The 13,956-nt window shown below is 43.3% G+C and overlaps 1 protein-coding gene across 1 annotated transcript in view; it reads left to right on the top strand.

Annotated features, from left to right (window-relative positions):
* Positions 1 to 5,823: 5,823 nt before the first annotated feature.
* The window catches only part of ntng1a (netrin g1a), an 87,954-nt gene continuing 79,821 nt past the window's right edge, over positions 5,824 to 13,956 (top strand). The window contains 1 exon segment of the mRNA XM_053413068.1: positions 5,824 to 6,072. Coding sequence (XP_053269043.1) covers positions 5,824 to 6,072 — 249 coding nt within the window.

The following is a 13,956-nucleotide window of genomic DNA, read 5'->3' as shown; positions in this document are numbered from 1 at the left end:
GAGAAAGTGCTGAACCCACACAAACCTCTGGTCAACAAAACAAATACAACAATCAATATGAGCAAAAACAAACTGAAAAGAGGAACAGTGGGAGGAGAAGAAGTGGCGGATGACAGAGGAAGGAAAAGAACTTCAAATCGAGACCTGTTTAGAAGTGAGAGCGAGTAGCTGGATGAAACGTAGGAGGAGCGGGGCGTAAAATGACGCGTGTGTTTATATCCGCTCGTCGGGAGATATGCATGATTTACCAGCGACCCCCTCAGTGGCAGAGAGCTGCTCCAGGGACACACGTGTAAAATTTCCCCCAATGGTTTGGAGAAACACTCAGTCACGCTCGAGTGGCCCCGGGGATGAAATGGAAGTGGACACCAGGGGCTGTTCCACCGGCGAAAGGTTTGGGTGTAATGGGCGGGTGTTTGGTGCGAGGAGAGGGGAGGGTTTGGGCGGGTGGGCGGGTTGGTGACCTCACCGAGGCAAACGAACCCTCGCAGACTGTGTGAAAGATTCATGTGTTTGAATATGAAATAGAAAAACTAAAAGTCCAGCTTGCAGTTTGCAGCAGTGGCAGGACGGGACCTGCAGGCAGCACACATCACAAACTGCTCCACAGTGTGTGCTTCACTAGAATCATATAATTAAGCTCTATATCACTCAATCTTATATATGTTTATTTAAAAAACAATTGTTACTTTACTTGGATGTTTGAGCTTTGAGCTACATCTTGTTGATTTAATTTTAAAGCACTTCAGTTTAATAAATAAATAAAATTGTTCCCAGTGAAATAAATATACGTCTTAAGGGGTCTTTAGAGAATTGTCTCTGTCCCACCACTTTTTATCGCTTCAATAATAATCTTAGTTTTTAATGTGAGACGTATGTATCTCAGTCACATCAAAGAAGAATCACACATTAAACGAGGCCGGCAGAGTAAATACAAACCTACGTTCAGAACACTTCACTTCACAAGTCCCCTCTAATATACTACTTTCATGTTTTTTAAGTCAGTGTGTCACATGTTTTAATTCATTTAACTCCTTTGATTGTGACACAATGATATTGTGCATTAGCCCTAATTGTTTTTTGAACTTAAAATATGCTCTCAAGTTATTTTCTCTCATTTGAAACAACAGTCTGTAACTGTTTTTTTTTTTTTTTTGTTTCTAGTTTTGAAGTCAACAAAATATGGACAACTTAAATAAATGAAGTTAACAAAACTTAAAATCAATTGATAGTTACATAAATGGTTAGAAGAAAATGTTATTTTATATATATACGATAGGATCATGTTTCTAATGGTTTTACATCCACACAAGCAAAAATGTAATTTGTCCTGCTGTTGCACTCAACTTGTTTTAAACGTTAATTTTCATTTTTGTAAGAATATTCGATAAATAAACATCACAGCGACTTAACAAGTGAAAATAGGTGTTTACTCAGACCCCTCCCCCCATTTGACGACCTCCCACATTTACTGTAAGTGTTGATCGCTCTGCGCCCGACGTGTATATTCCTGTAAAAGGCAGAATTCCAGACTTCCTGCTTCCCTCTGATGTCCTCAAACCTTGATCGATGGCCGGAGGAAGCGTCCTGCCCTAAAATAAACCCCCTCTTTTTTTCCCTTTCCCCTCGCTTAAAATGCACGTCCACACTTCTTCTTCCATCTGCTCTCCCTTCCCCTCTCCGTCACCCCGGCTCCATGGGGCGATGGAGGGTTATGAGCAGAGAGTAATGAGAGGAAGGGGGCCGCTATGTCCAGGACGGCGAGGTGATAATGACCCGACGCTTTTGTGATCTCTGTTGCTTGTTATCGAAGCCTCGCCGGCGCTTGTTGTCTCATTACCCAAGACTCCAGCTTCCCTTTATCCAGAGGTTGCAAGTCAAGCACACACACACACACACACACAGACACTTTTGCGGCCATCCCTTACACTCCTCCTTAACACGGTAATATTATGTCTCGTAATGGGAACAGGAAGCTCAGTGCCAAGAGTTCCTCTGGATAATTTGCTCCTTCTTCACCTGCTGACATCTCCCCCATTGACATTCTTACATTTTACATTGAAGGTGCTTCATTTCTCTCCCCCGCTCACCTCGTCCTCCTCCCTCCTCCGTCCTCCGACTCGCAGTGCTCGCTCCTGTATTCCTTTTTTTTTCTTTTTCTCGTGCTGATTTCACATTGCCGCTCTCAATCATCCTCTGCAAAAAATGTAATCCAACTCTCCAGACGTATCTGTGGGTAACACTCATTTTGATTGATGTGACGGGTTTTTCCCTTTTGAACTAGAATGAATGGTATTAAATTCCCGGACTTATATGCAATAGTGTATGCAATCATTCTTTTTCAGTTTGCAGGGTTTTGGAGAATATTTTTGAACTTCTCGTGTCATAGCAAGTTTTTCTGCCATCATCTTTTTTTCCAGCAGCGTTAAATTGTTTTTTTTTTCATATGCATTTGCTGCTTTTTACAGGACCTAGCGAATAACTGCTCCCTGATCTTAGCTTTTCCTTAAAAAGATGATTTACATTCTACCAGACTGAAGTGACTCAGGTAGAAAATATAAAACAATAGGTTGAATTTACTGAATTTATGAATAGGCAAATCGTGAATAGTGTACATCCACTTGAAACTGAGCAAACTGCTACTTCACGAGGTCTCTTCGTATTTACGTCAAACCCTCACATCACTACTGTTCATCACTGGCTCTCTGTAATGACGTCAATCATCTGGAGGGTGTGTGCTTGTGTTTGTCTTCAGGCCACAGCCCGACTGTTAAATGTGAACACAACTCCCATATACTGTTCGCTTTAGTGTCAGCTCGTCAGTCCGTCACAGCGTGGTGCTCATCAAGCTCAGGCTGAAACGCAAACTTTCTATACAGCTGTACGGTCTTTATGCAAATACACACCACCCCCTACTCTTCTTTTAATTTCACGTATTGCTGCTCTTCTCACTGTGTGGTAATAAGTAGCACCAGTCTGTCCCTCCTGTGTCCGACCGGTGACTCCGGTCTCCATTAGTCACCTGCTGCTTAAAGCCGAGAAACCTGCACTCAGCTCTGTCCTTTGGTGCTGTATGAAGATGATGATGATGATGATGATGATGAGGAAAGACAAGGTTACAAAGATTTAATTTAACACTAAAGTCCTTTATGATATAAATGAGTGTGTGCAGTTTAGGTAAGGATCCAAATGGACATTTTATAGTGGTTTCTTGAGGGGACTGTTTTCCTTGTGGCTTGTTGGAAGGATTACACAAAGACAGATTTCATTTCAACTTTGTGGAAGGGTTGAGTATTTATACTTCGGGCTGGATTGGATCCAGGAATTTTTTCATTTTCTTTAACATCGAGAGAATTTCTCAAGAAGCCACTTGAAACTGTTTATATGAACAGATGAATTTAGCTGCGGCTCCAGGTAATGATCAGGTTGTGTCCGATCTCAATGAACGTGTTTACAATATGGTGATAAAGTGGTGCGGGGGGGGGGGGGGGGGGGTGCGCTCTTCATGTGTCCGATTGATGCACAAAACTTTGTATCTGTGGTCTGATGGTAACAGTCTGTGTTCACATGCTCAGGGCGAGTTTGAAGGTCACAGACAGTGTTAAAATGATGAGCTGATTCATTGGTTAACCTTCAGTCTAACTTGAATATAGTGCACAGACACTTGGAGCTATATGATTTTACAGTAACGCCGAACCATAGTGATTAGAGTAAAGTAAAGAAGTTAAAAAAAGACCTGAGGGGAAGAGAAAAGATCGTCTTGAGATATGAGAGAAAGGTGGTTGACAGAGCCCCGTTTTCTTTGTATCAATCTTAAGAACATTAGGATCAAGGAACACGCTGGTTGGAAACCATCTGATTTAAAATACATCTTAAAGTCAATTCAAAAACAGAGGAACAAAGACCCGTGAAAGAGGGGTTAGGAGAAAAGTTCATCATGTTTAATACTGCATCTGTTCCAATACTAAAACTTTAGACAAAAGGAAAAGTGAGGCCATGGCCCACAACGGTTGGCAGTTATAAATGGATGCTTTGCGTGCTGGGAAGTAAATCACTGTGTGTGATGTAGTGCAGTGACTCCTGCTGTGGACAGAGCCACCATTTAAACAGACGAAAGATGAAAACAGTCTCAAGATATTTATGTTAAGTGGCAAAGTGGGGCTGTGCAAAGTAATGTGGCCCCTTTATTCCGTGAAAGAGAAACTCTGCTGTTTATACTTTCAGTCGATCAGTGGAAATCAAATGAAAGCAACTGTTGACTTTATTTTTTAGATCAGTGTGTGTGTGATGTGTGATCAGTGTGTGTGATGTGAAAGGTGTCGCCTGTATAGACGAACCCATAGACCCAACATGGAGGAAGCAGGGTGTATTACCCATATTGCAGCCAGCCACCACAAGGCTATGGTATCTGTCAGCTCACCGTTTAGATTTGATGGTTAAAAGGAGATTGCCATACATAAGGGGAACACAAGTGTGGCACCACATCTGCGAACAAGTTTGCCTGATCAGCTGATGATAAATAGGGTGTTTACAACTTGTTTCAATGCACCCAAGGGACCAAGGAATGCACATGCTTACTTTTTGAAAGCCCTACCCTCAATATGTTATCTTCTGTATTTAATGACATCCAGATAAAAACACCTATAACTCCACAGCAACAGGTTGTTGTTTAACTGCAATTATACTGTATTTAATTTATGGCAACACAGACGCACGTCACCCCCGAGTCTCTGGTGAGTCACTGTGTTCAGCCCTGTGGGATAGCACTTTAAATATCAGAGCTCAATACAGTGGATGTTTTTGTCCAGCTTTTATTTTCCATGCACAGATATTCTACCAGCGGACACAGAAGAGTTGAACAGTAAAAGGCTACGATTGCTGGATTTTAATATACAACCTTAAGCATTCAACATTAGCCCGTTCTTGAGTTTGTATGATTAGGATTTCTAGCTTCACTTGATGCTAGAAATCAGAACATGTTGGGTAAAAATGGCCACGCTTTATTTATTTCCTCTTCCCAAATGCTCGTTATCATTTCCACCCATGCAGCGTGAGGTGTTAGAGGTGTGCAGGGTGCGAGCAGTGTGCGGAGACGGAGGTGGGGTGAGCTGTGACACTGTGCGCCTGACACCGCTGAGTGAGATGAGGGTTTCATGTGTGAAAGCAGCAAGATCCAATTTACCCTGATGGCATCGCTTACCGACTTGCTCTATTTGGATGCACAACAAACACCGACATGGCAGCCCGTCCCAACGCCGTCCCAAAACCCATCCGGCTCCCTATTCACACATTTCACCCTCGCCATGGCGCCAGCTTGTGTTTCCATACTGTCAATATTCACTCATCCCCTCTCTCCTCCCCCTTGTTTCTCGTTTCTCTCTGCAGCCGCATCGCCACACAGGACGAGGACCATGACTGACGGCCAGGCGAGCTGAAGGGACTTGTCACTCATCTTCCTATCTCCGTGTCAGGGGGGGACTATCTCCTTGCTCACCTCCCCTCCTCTTCCTCCACCTTCTCCTCCACCGTCCTCCTCCCTCCCTCAGTCCTCTCCTCTTGTCTTCTCAATGGGCTGGTGACCTCAGCATCATTGTAGTTATCCACCGATCCAGAGAACTCCCCAGAGGCCGAGACGTAGCAACAAAGAACTTCAGAGGACAACTCTGAACCGACCCTCGCTCCACCTGACGGGAGTGTGGCATGCCTCCTCCCTCCAGCTGAGTGACCTTTACTGAGCGGAAGTAGAAGAAGAAGGGATCCCTTGTCCGTCCACCTTCAGCGGGAGATACAGCTTCTGGAGAAGGAGCCGCGAGAGGACCAGTCATGCGTTTCCGTTTTGCGTTGACGCTGCAGGCGCTGTGGACCGCGGTTTGCCAGGCGGCCATGCAGCACTACCCTGCAGCGTGGGGCCACTACGACGTGTGCAAGTCCCAGATTTATACAGACGAAGGCCTTACCTGGGACTACATGGCCTGCCAACCCGAGGCGACAGACATGACCCATTACTTGAAGGTTACTCTGGATCCCCCCAACATCACCTGTGGAGACCCTCCGGAGACGTACTGCGCCCTGGTGAGTACAAGCCAAACTGACAAAACTGTGTTTTCAAACTACAACTATCTCTGTTCAGACAAATGTTTGGGATATCACATGACCACTCACGTACACTGAGCATGTGCAGCTGTGTTCAAGTGATAGGAGCCAAATGAATCAGCAAAGGCTAAGTTATGACTGAAAAGACCCAATCAGCAGGCGGCTGTGAGCATCTCTGCTATTGTTACAAACTTGTTTCTGTACGTCTAGACTAAAACGTAGCCCTGGAGATTTGAAACGAAAACGGGTCAGCACTGTTTCCAAATCCTCAGTTTACTACTCGACTCTACGTTCTCTAGGACCCTGGAGTAGTTTGGACAGCAGGTGTATCCGTACCAGAGTTGACGCATTTTCAAGCAAAACAATAGTAAATTGGGTGTTGCAAAAATCTTTCCATTAAAAAGAGCAAAGTGCAACTAGTTCAAACAACAACAGGGCAGCTTCATCATCCCTGTCTGTATCTTGTGTATCTACTCAAGCTGAGAGACACCTCCACAGCCTGTGTGGCTCAGATACGTGGCTGCAGATGAAGTAGGAGGTTTTTGCCCATTGACGTCACATTCTGCTGTTTGGAGAGCTGCCTCCCTGTGTGTGTGCACAGCAAACGGCGTCTCATGTGCTGTTGATGCTGCTGACGCTCAGTAAAACACAGTGTAATGCGACTTAAACACTGAAAAACAACACGTCTCGCTCCCACAGAAACACAGCAGCCTCAGTCGCTGGGACTTTCAAAGTGAGAAGGCGTCCCAGTGTGTCTTTTGCCAGAGCGGGATGAATGAGTGGCCTTATAATTCAAATTCAAGTGCACAGGATGGATAAAAATACAAACATAGTGGAGCACTATTTATGTGAAAATACAACCATTTCCCGTTGTGGTGCTTTAAGTGGCCATTGTTTCCTCAATCAAATACATTAGCCCGATTAATATATCATAATATTCTGTTTCAGCTTTCGTAATAGATTTTTATTTTACTCTAAGAATTTATCGGTGGAATCCAGGGAACTTTGCTTTCCAGTCATTTGCTCCTTATTCAGGCATTTGGGGATTTTAGTTTAAATATGTTCTGCAGAAGTTGTGTCTCGGCTACATTCTCTGTTCTCCTGTTAACCACAAGCAGTTTTTTTGGGACAAAATTCCAGTTGTTACTAAAACAGTAACATCTGCCTCAGCTGTAATTTGTTATATCTACAAAAAGTGAAGCCAAAATGTCTTGTTCACCACCCGGTGGCTGGCTGGAGTAAAGGTCAGACAACTTGTTCTTAAAGATGGTCTCAGTTCAGTTTGGATTGTTTATTTGATGTTGTGCAGACTCTGGCAGCAAATGTGCAAGATGGCAGAAGTGGTGTCTGGGATATTTTGGCTTCATTTCTGGATAGTGGGTGGATAGTGTCTATTGGCTCTATTTGGATGTCTTTGACTTTCGTCCAAAGGGAAAAACCTCAGCAACAATCAGATTCATTGCCAAGAAAATCTTTTCAGACATTCATGGTCCTCAGAGGTTGAATCTTACCAACATTACAGCTTGTATGACTTTTCCTCTATAGCGCCATCATCACTTCAACATTTGTGGATGTATTTGCGATTACATTTTGTACCAACATCCTGTTTTGATTCATCCAAAACTTTGGTTCATGACTTAAACAGTAACATCTGCCTCAGCTGTAATTTGTTATATCTACAAAGTGGTTAGCGTAAGAATGCTAACATTGTCACATAACACTGTGAGCATGTTAGCTGGTTGACATTAGCATTTAGGTCAAACTAACGTGGCTGCAGACTCTTCTTCTCTTGTTTCTGAGCAAACTATGAACTGAATGTAATGCTGTGCAACAGATATGGTTTTTCTCATGGGTCAAATCATTATTGTGGTGTTTGAGTCACAGAGTTAAAGAGTCTTAATTGCCAGTTTCCAAATGATATAATTGAGTCAATCAGCTTACTTAAAAATGAGTTGTGCCTAACAGTGTATTATGACCCAAACACTTAAAATCTAATGAAGCTTTTTAAAATAATGAGCTGATTAGCCCTTTTTTCTGTTTAATTGAGTGCAAGCCTTGTTGAGCCGCAGAGCAAATTTGCCATGATTGACTTGAGTTGATAAAAAGGCTCCACATGGTTGCACGCCGGTGAAATCCTAATGCATCAGATGTGCTGTTCTGTTGAATGAGAGGGATTTAAGATTTAAACGGCGCAATAAAAAGCAGTGATTGGATGAGTGGTTTGCACTGATGCTGTTGATTCTGCAAATTACACTGCATCATGAAAACCAACAATATCTGCTGGAGCTGAAAGGAACTATCACAGGACAAGAGACATATCAGGTCAAGTATTTAATTATCAATCCACTGCGCTCTTTACTCCGGGCCCCTCCCGCTTTGAAACTCGTAGAGTCGCCTCCGATTAACGCTAAATGACGAGTCCATCTCGGGTCTGTTACCGAGTCATCAAAGATTCTCTCAGAACAAACGCACCCCTCGCTCCGACAGCTTCGAGAGCGCTTCAGATAAACTGGGAGACGTTCCAGGAAAAAAAAAAAGAAAAAAAAAAGTAGTAACTTGAGGAGTATAAATAGACAGTCGCGTCAGCAGAAAGTCAGCTGAGAGCAGAGAGGGATTAACAAAACGCAGATGACAAAGACAGCGACTAAATGATCAAGAGAGAAGTGAGAGGGAGCGAGGGCGGGGGGGGGGACGGAGGCTCGGAGGACTCGGTGCAAAGCAAACTGTGACGGAGGAACTAATATCTCCTGCGTGGGGCGGGATGGAGGCTCTGAAATGTGAATTATTCAGCATGTTTTGTAGCTAATGTGTTTTATTCATAGGACACATTATTCAGCCCGACGTCTCTCAGGCACTTTTGGGGGAAAAAAAACACTTCCTCCCTTGATCGGCAACTGTTGGTTTAAGGCACAGTGAGTCAGGGTTAGAGTTGAGGGATGATCTACCCCCCCCCCCCCCCCCCCGTGACCTCTGATTGATCCACATTTGAACCCTAAGCCTGTCTGGTTTTTAGCTTTGCAGCGATCGTGTTGTGGGTAAACTGGCCGTGTCTGATTCGTCACCGGAGCAGCTCTGTTTCTGGACGCACGGCTTCAAACGAGGTTTATTATTAATATTATTGCCAACCTTTTAACTGATGATCGCTTATTGAATAAGTGGCAGTTTGTCGCGCACCGCCACCCGCAGGTCTCCGGCAGTCAATGTGATAGAAGTGCTTCAATTAAAGAGGCAGCGGTTAGATCCCACATCACCATATCCTCCCTCCACTGTACTCGGCTCATCACAAATCACACAACCATCACTGAAATATGACCCCGGCCGCTTACCATAGAGGCTAATTGCTTTATGTTTACCCCTGGCAGTAACATGGCTCCGAATCAACATGGAATAATTACCATTGATATTCCAGCTACTCCGGCTGCCAGTACGCTGCTGCAATGCCAATAGTGGTTTGTATCGTAAGTCAGATCATTGCAAATTCGGGGCAATTATCATTAGGCCGCGTTATCGGAGAATTTCTTCTCTCTGGTAATTGATTTTACGCTCGCAGAGGCGGGCGCATCTCAAAGCCCGGTGTCTGCTTCCTGGAGTGCTGAAGGTAACGGACACCAACGCCTGACGAGAGGAGACGGAGACAGAGGGAGAAGCTGCAGCTCCAGGGCGTGGTGCTTATATGAGCATGGTTAGCTCAGGTTGCGGCCTTCGTCCCAGGGTCACAGAGAGGAAGACGGCATCACACACACACACACACACACACACACACACACACACCCTCTCCAGTAAAGACTTTTCATTCTGCTTATAGCCCAGTGACCTTTTCTATAGCAATAAGCTGGCATTCACTGAACTTTGGCACAGGAATCTGCCATCATATGAGATTTCACTGTCCCCTCCAGTTAGACTCAGACTGGCCTTTAGAAACATGGACAGGTTGCACACACTCAACACCGCTGAGGATGACAGAGTGTGTGCAGGCTTCGGGAGAGCAGCTTTGACTTGAATACAGAAAGTGAGGGAGCTGAGTCGTGTTCCAAAATGACCGACTGACGGCTTTGTGTGTTCGGAAAACCTTCAAACCTTTAGAACAAAAAGTATGACATGACAGATGATTGGGTTTTTGCTGACTGGTGCAGGTAGATTAGACTGAGCAGCAATGGTGCTTTCTCTCTATTTCCAGTGGTTGTGCCATTCGGTAAACAGGAGGACACAAAAACCTTGTCTACGCCACAGCAAATATTTTATGAACGGATATTTGTGCTATGATTTGATAACAATCTTCATCCACACGACCGTTGTTTTACAGAATATCTCCGTCTAGACACACAAAGACTACAAACACATGATATTTACATCAACAATAAATCAAATAGACATAAACGCAGCAGAGAAACTGTTATGTTACCACTGTTGTCGTTAAATCTGGCACATGATCAAACAAAGCAACAGTGAGCATACTCAAAGTAAACTGTGACATCAGCGTTTCCCAAACACGGCATTTGAAAATGATTTGTTCTTCTGAATTCATACAAATCTCTGTTTAAGTGACTTAAAGCCAGAGCCTGAGTGACATTCTGACACAGCCGCTCCCTGACTTCATAATTTACACGTTTCTATTGTGACTCGTCAAAATGTCGGAGAACGAGACCCCAGTGGTGTAAACTATAACAACATCACTTACATGTGTTGGTTCTTGTTTGATGCACATGGCATTAAACATTTCTAGGTGTAACTCCATAATTAATACTACATTTAAAAAACATGCATGCTTGTCTGTGTGTGCTTCTGTGTGTGAGTGTCCTCACGCCTTCGCATGCCAGCACTCGATGTCTCCATTTGTGCCATCAATTTACAACAAGGAAATGCTGATGAATGCTGAAACCTGAGTCCCAGCAGGCCGGTGCATTTCATAGCCAATCAAATCTAAATGAGGAAACCAAGCAGATTATTAAAAAGGCTGTGCAGCATGCGGCTGTGTGTTTCCCTTGTTTTAGCACCAATGAGGGGTCATGATATAGAGAAGGTAGATCACCAGAGTGCTCGTTATTCCTCTGCTTTGCTAATAAGAAAAATAATGTTATAAACTGAATTAAGCTGTCAAAAGTGGACGCTGGGCTCTTTTCTAACCATGTGATTTTTATTGTTCCCCTCAAGCTGCAGTGTGAAACATGTTTTTCCTTTTCTCCCCAAAACCTACATTGGAACTCTGTGTACCCATGTTCCAATTTGGGTTTGACGGAAACGGTTATATAATGATGTTGTCATAATATATATTGTCCATTCATGCAGAAAGTACTTTGTAGTATACATGTTTGATGGATGGAAAAGTGTCCTATGCAGAGAGGTAAATAAAACAGGATATTAAGCAGTGAAGATAAATTGACAGAGCTCAACAAACAACCGACCATCCCCTTAAAGTATTAAGGCCTTAACTGATCAATGGAAATAAACAATACGAAAAAGTTTATTTTTCTGAGGCAAATTTCGGGGCACCTGATTATTCACATTAAGTGTGATAAAGGGTTTAACAAAATAATGCCTCAAAGACTTTATTTATATTATTTTTAAATAGCCGAGCAGAGAAAGTTTAGTTTCACAGCTTGGTTGACAAGCCTAAGTTGACAATAGCTGCTTTAGGACAGATTTCAGAGAGGAGCGGACAGTTTGAAGAACTGCTGCAACATCTGGCACAGCTGTTTCACTTCGACTGCTTCTGAGAATGATGTTGTCAACAACATGCTTTCTGATTTGGATACCTAACGTAGAGACAATTTGTAGCAGAAATTTAGCTCAGCTCAATTCCAATGCTGATGTGATAAATATTAATATTTGAAATTGTGGTTTTAGATTGAACTGCTGAAATGGTTAAACCCACTGAAGATTAGTTTTGAGGATTTTTTTTGTTTGCATTTTAGGAGAGGACGGGTCGGTGCTGTAGAAAGTATAAAGGTTTTTTATTTGGTCGATCACACTCTATAATACTATGTGTGCTAGATTGCTGTTCTTATATCTGTAATGCACATAAGTGTCAGTGTTCAAATTTAGAATACTTGTACCCGGAGGAACCCCCCCTGTGCTTACCTGAGCAGATGGTACATTCCAGTTGAAAGGAGGCTGTGACAGGAGCAGAGTGGCTCACGTCTCTGCAGGGGGGAGAGAAGCAGGAGCGCATTGTGAAAGACTTTGTTTCCTTCACTGTCGTGGCTTCGATTTTAAGGTGTTGTTCTTGAACTCTGGCTGTTAAATTATTCCTGTTATTAGATGGTTCATTGTTCATCGGCTCTGTCGAACATTTCCAGCACTCGAGCCACACTCATGATGGTATTTTAGAGAAGAAGTGATTCAAGCACCAGTACATGATGCTGTTGGTGTTGTGGTGGTGGTGCCATCAGCTCCCTCTTACATTGTGATATACAAATCTGACCTTTTTTGCAAAGCTGATCCTGATTAGAGGTTTTCAGACACACAAAGCATTTCAACACCCCCCCCCCACACACACACACACACACACACACACTCGCACACTGTGCCGCCTCTCAATAGGCTCCATGCTGATATTTCCTTGACAAACAGTGCGCTGTCAGCAGCAGTATGTCTCATCTCATATTGTAACACTCAGTCAATGTAAGGGTTAGAGGAGATGAGAGGGAGAGAAGAGAGACGGCGGCTGGTTCTCGGGGCTTCAGCGCGTCTCTGACATTCTGTCTCCTCAACTTGTTTATCCTGCCTCTTTGTTTTTGTTCACGAGCGGGGGGGGGGGGGGGCAGATTAGAAAAATGAGCAGTGAGACAGCTCCTCAGATCTGCGCCTTGACTCAAGAAAGGGTCACTTTTCAGGAACGTAGTAGCAATTATGCAGCATTGAAAACCTAATTGCTCTTTCAGCAGGACGGTTTAACATCAGAGGACTGAGTCGACCCGATCCAGTTCATGGGTTTTCTCTCATCTTTGTCAGAACAAACCGAATCAAAGCTTTCTTAAAATGTAAGGTAATTGGCAATTCACAAGATCCTGCAGCACAAGTCATCGTTTTTTTGTCTGCTGGATTTTCACACATGGCCTCAATCTTTTTTAATGTTTTCAAATTCTTAAGTCTTATCAGCCCTGTGCAAACTTTTTTTTTTAAGTTAAGTGAGTAAACACAGCACTTTACAGTAAATTCATGATTGCACTGGACAGAAAACTCTTCTATGAGTAGAGCAACTGTCATTATGCAGAAGCCATAAAGTACACTGGTTCAACAAGGTTAAAGCTCATGAGTCACATTACCACCAAACATAAACTCTCTCTCTCTCTATACTCTATATTGCTGTGATCAGTCCATTAATGCAGATGGGATTTGGAGTTTGACTGGAATCATTTATTTAATTTTTCAATTTAAAAAAAGGCTTTAAAATAAGGATTTAAAGCTTTTTAATGTGAAGAACTGTAATCGCTTTGGGTCTTAGACTCTTGGTCGAACAAACCAGAGAGTCCAAAGCCCGTCCTGCTGGGCACGGGTCAGGTATCCTCACTCTGCTTCAGACACCTGCACATGTTCACTGTGCCTTATAAACCCAGAGGGGTATCAAATCTCTTTCACGCAACCAACAAAATGGCTGACCAATGCTGTCATTCTTAAGACAGCACGTGAGAAAATGTGTCTTGCACAAGATAATAATATGTTTAAAGCAAAGCAGAGTTATTAAAAAACCTTTAAATCATCCTTCTTGACAATTTTTGGTTCTGAGACAAACACCAATCAGATTCTCCGGCGGGTCCTTGTAGTCAGAACCTCCAAATCTGCCTCTTTGAAACCTGCAGCCCGTTCACCTTTTTCTCGTGTTCTCCTAATCTGAACTCAGCAGCATAACAAGCTTTCAGTTTG

The sequence above is a fragment of the Pleuronectes platessa genome, chromosome 20 (genome assembly GCF_947347685.1).
Source record: "Pleuronectes platessa chromosome 20, fPlePla1.1, whole genome shotgun sequence".
Lineage (NCBI taxonomy): Eukaryota > Metazoa > Chordata > Actinopteri > Pleuronectiformes > Pleuronectidae > Pleuronectes > Pleuronectes platessa.
The sequence above is the reverse complement of the archived record's forward strand: the minus strand, read 5'-3'. Positions and strand labels throughout refer to the sequence as shown.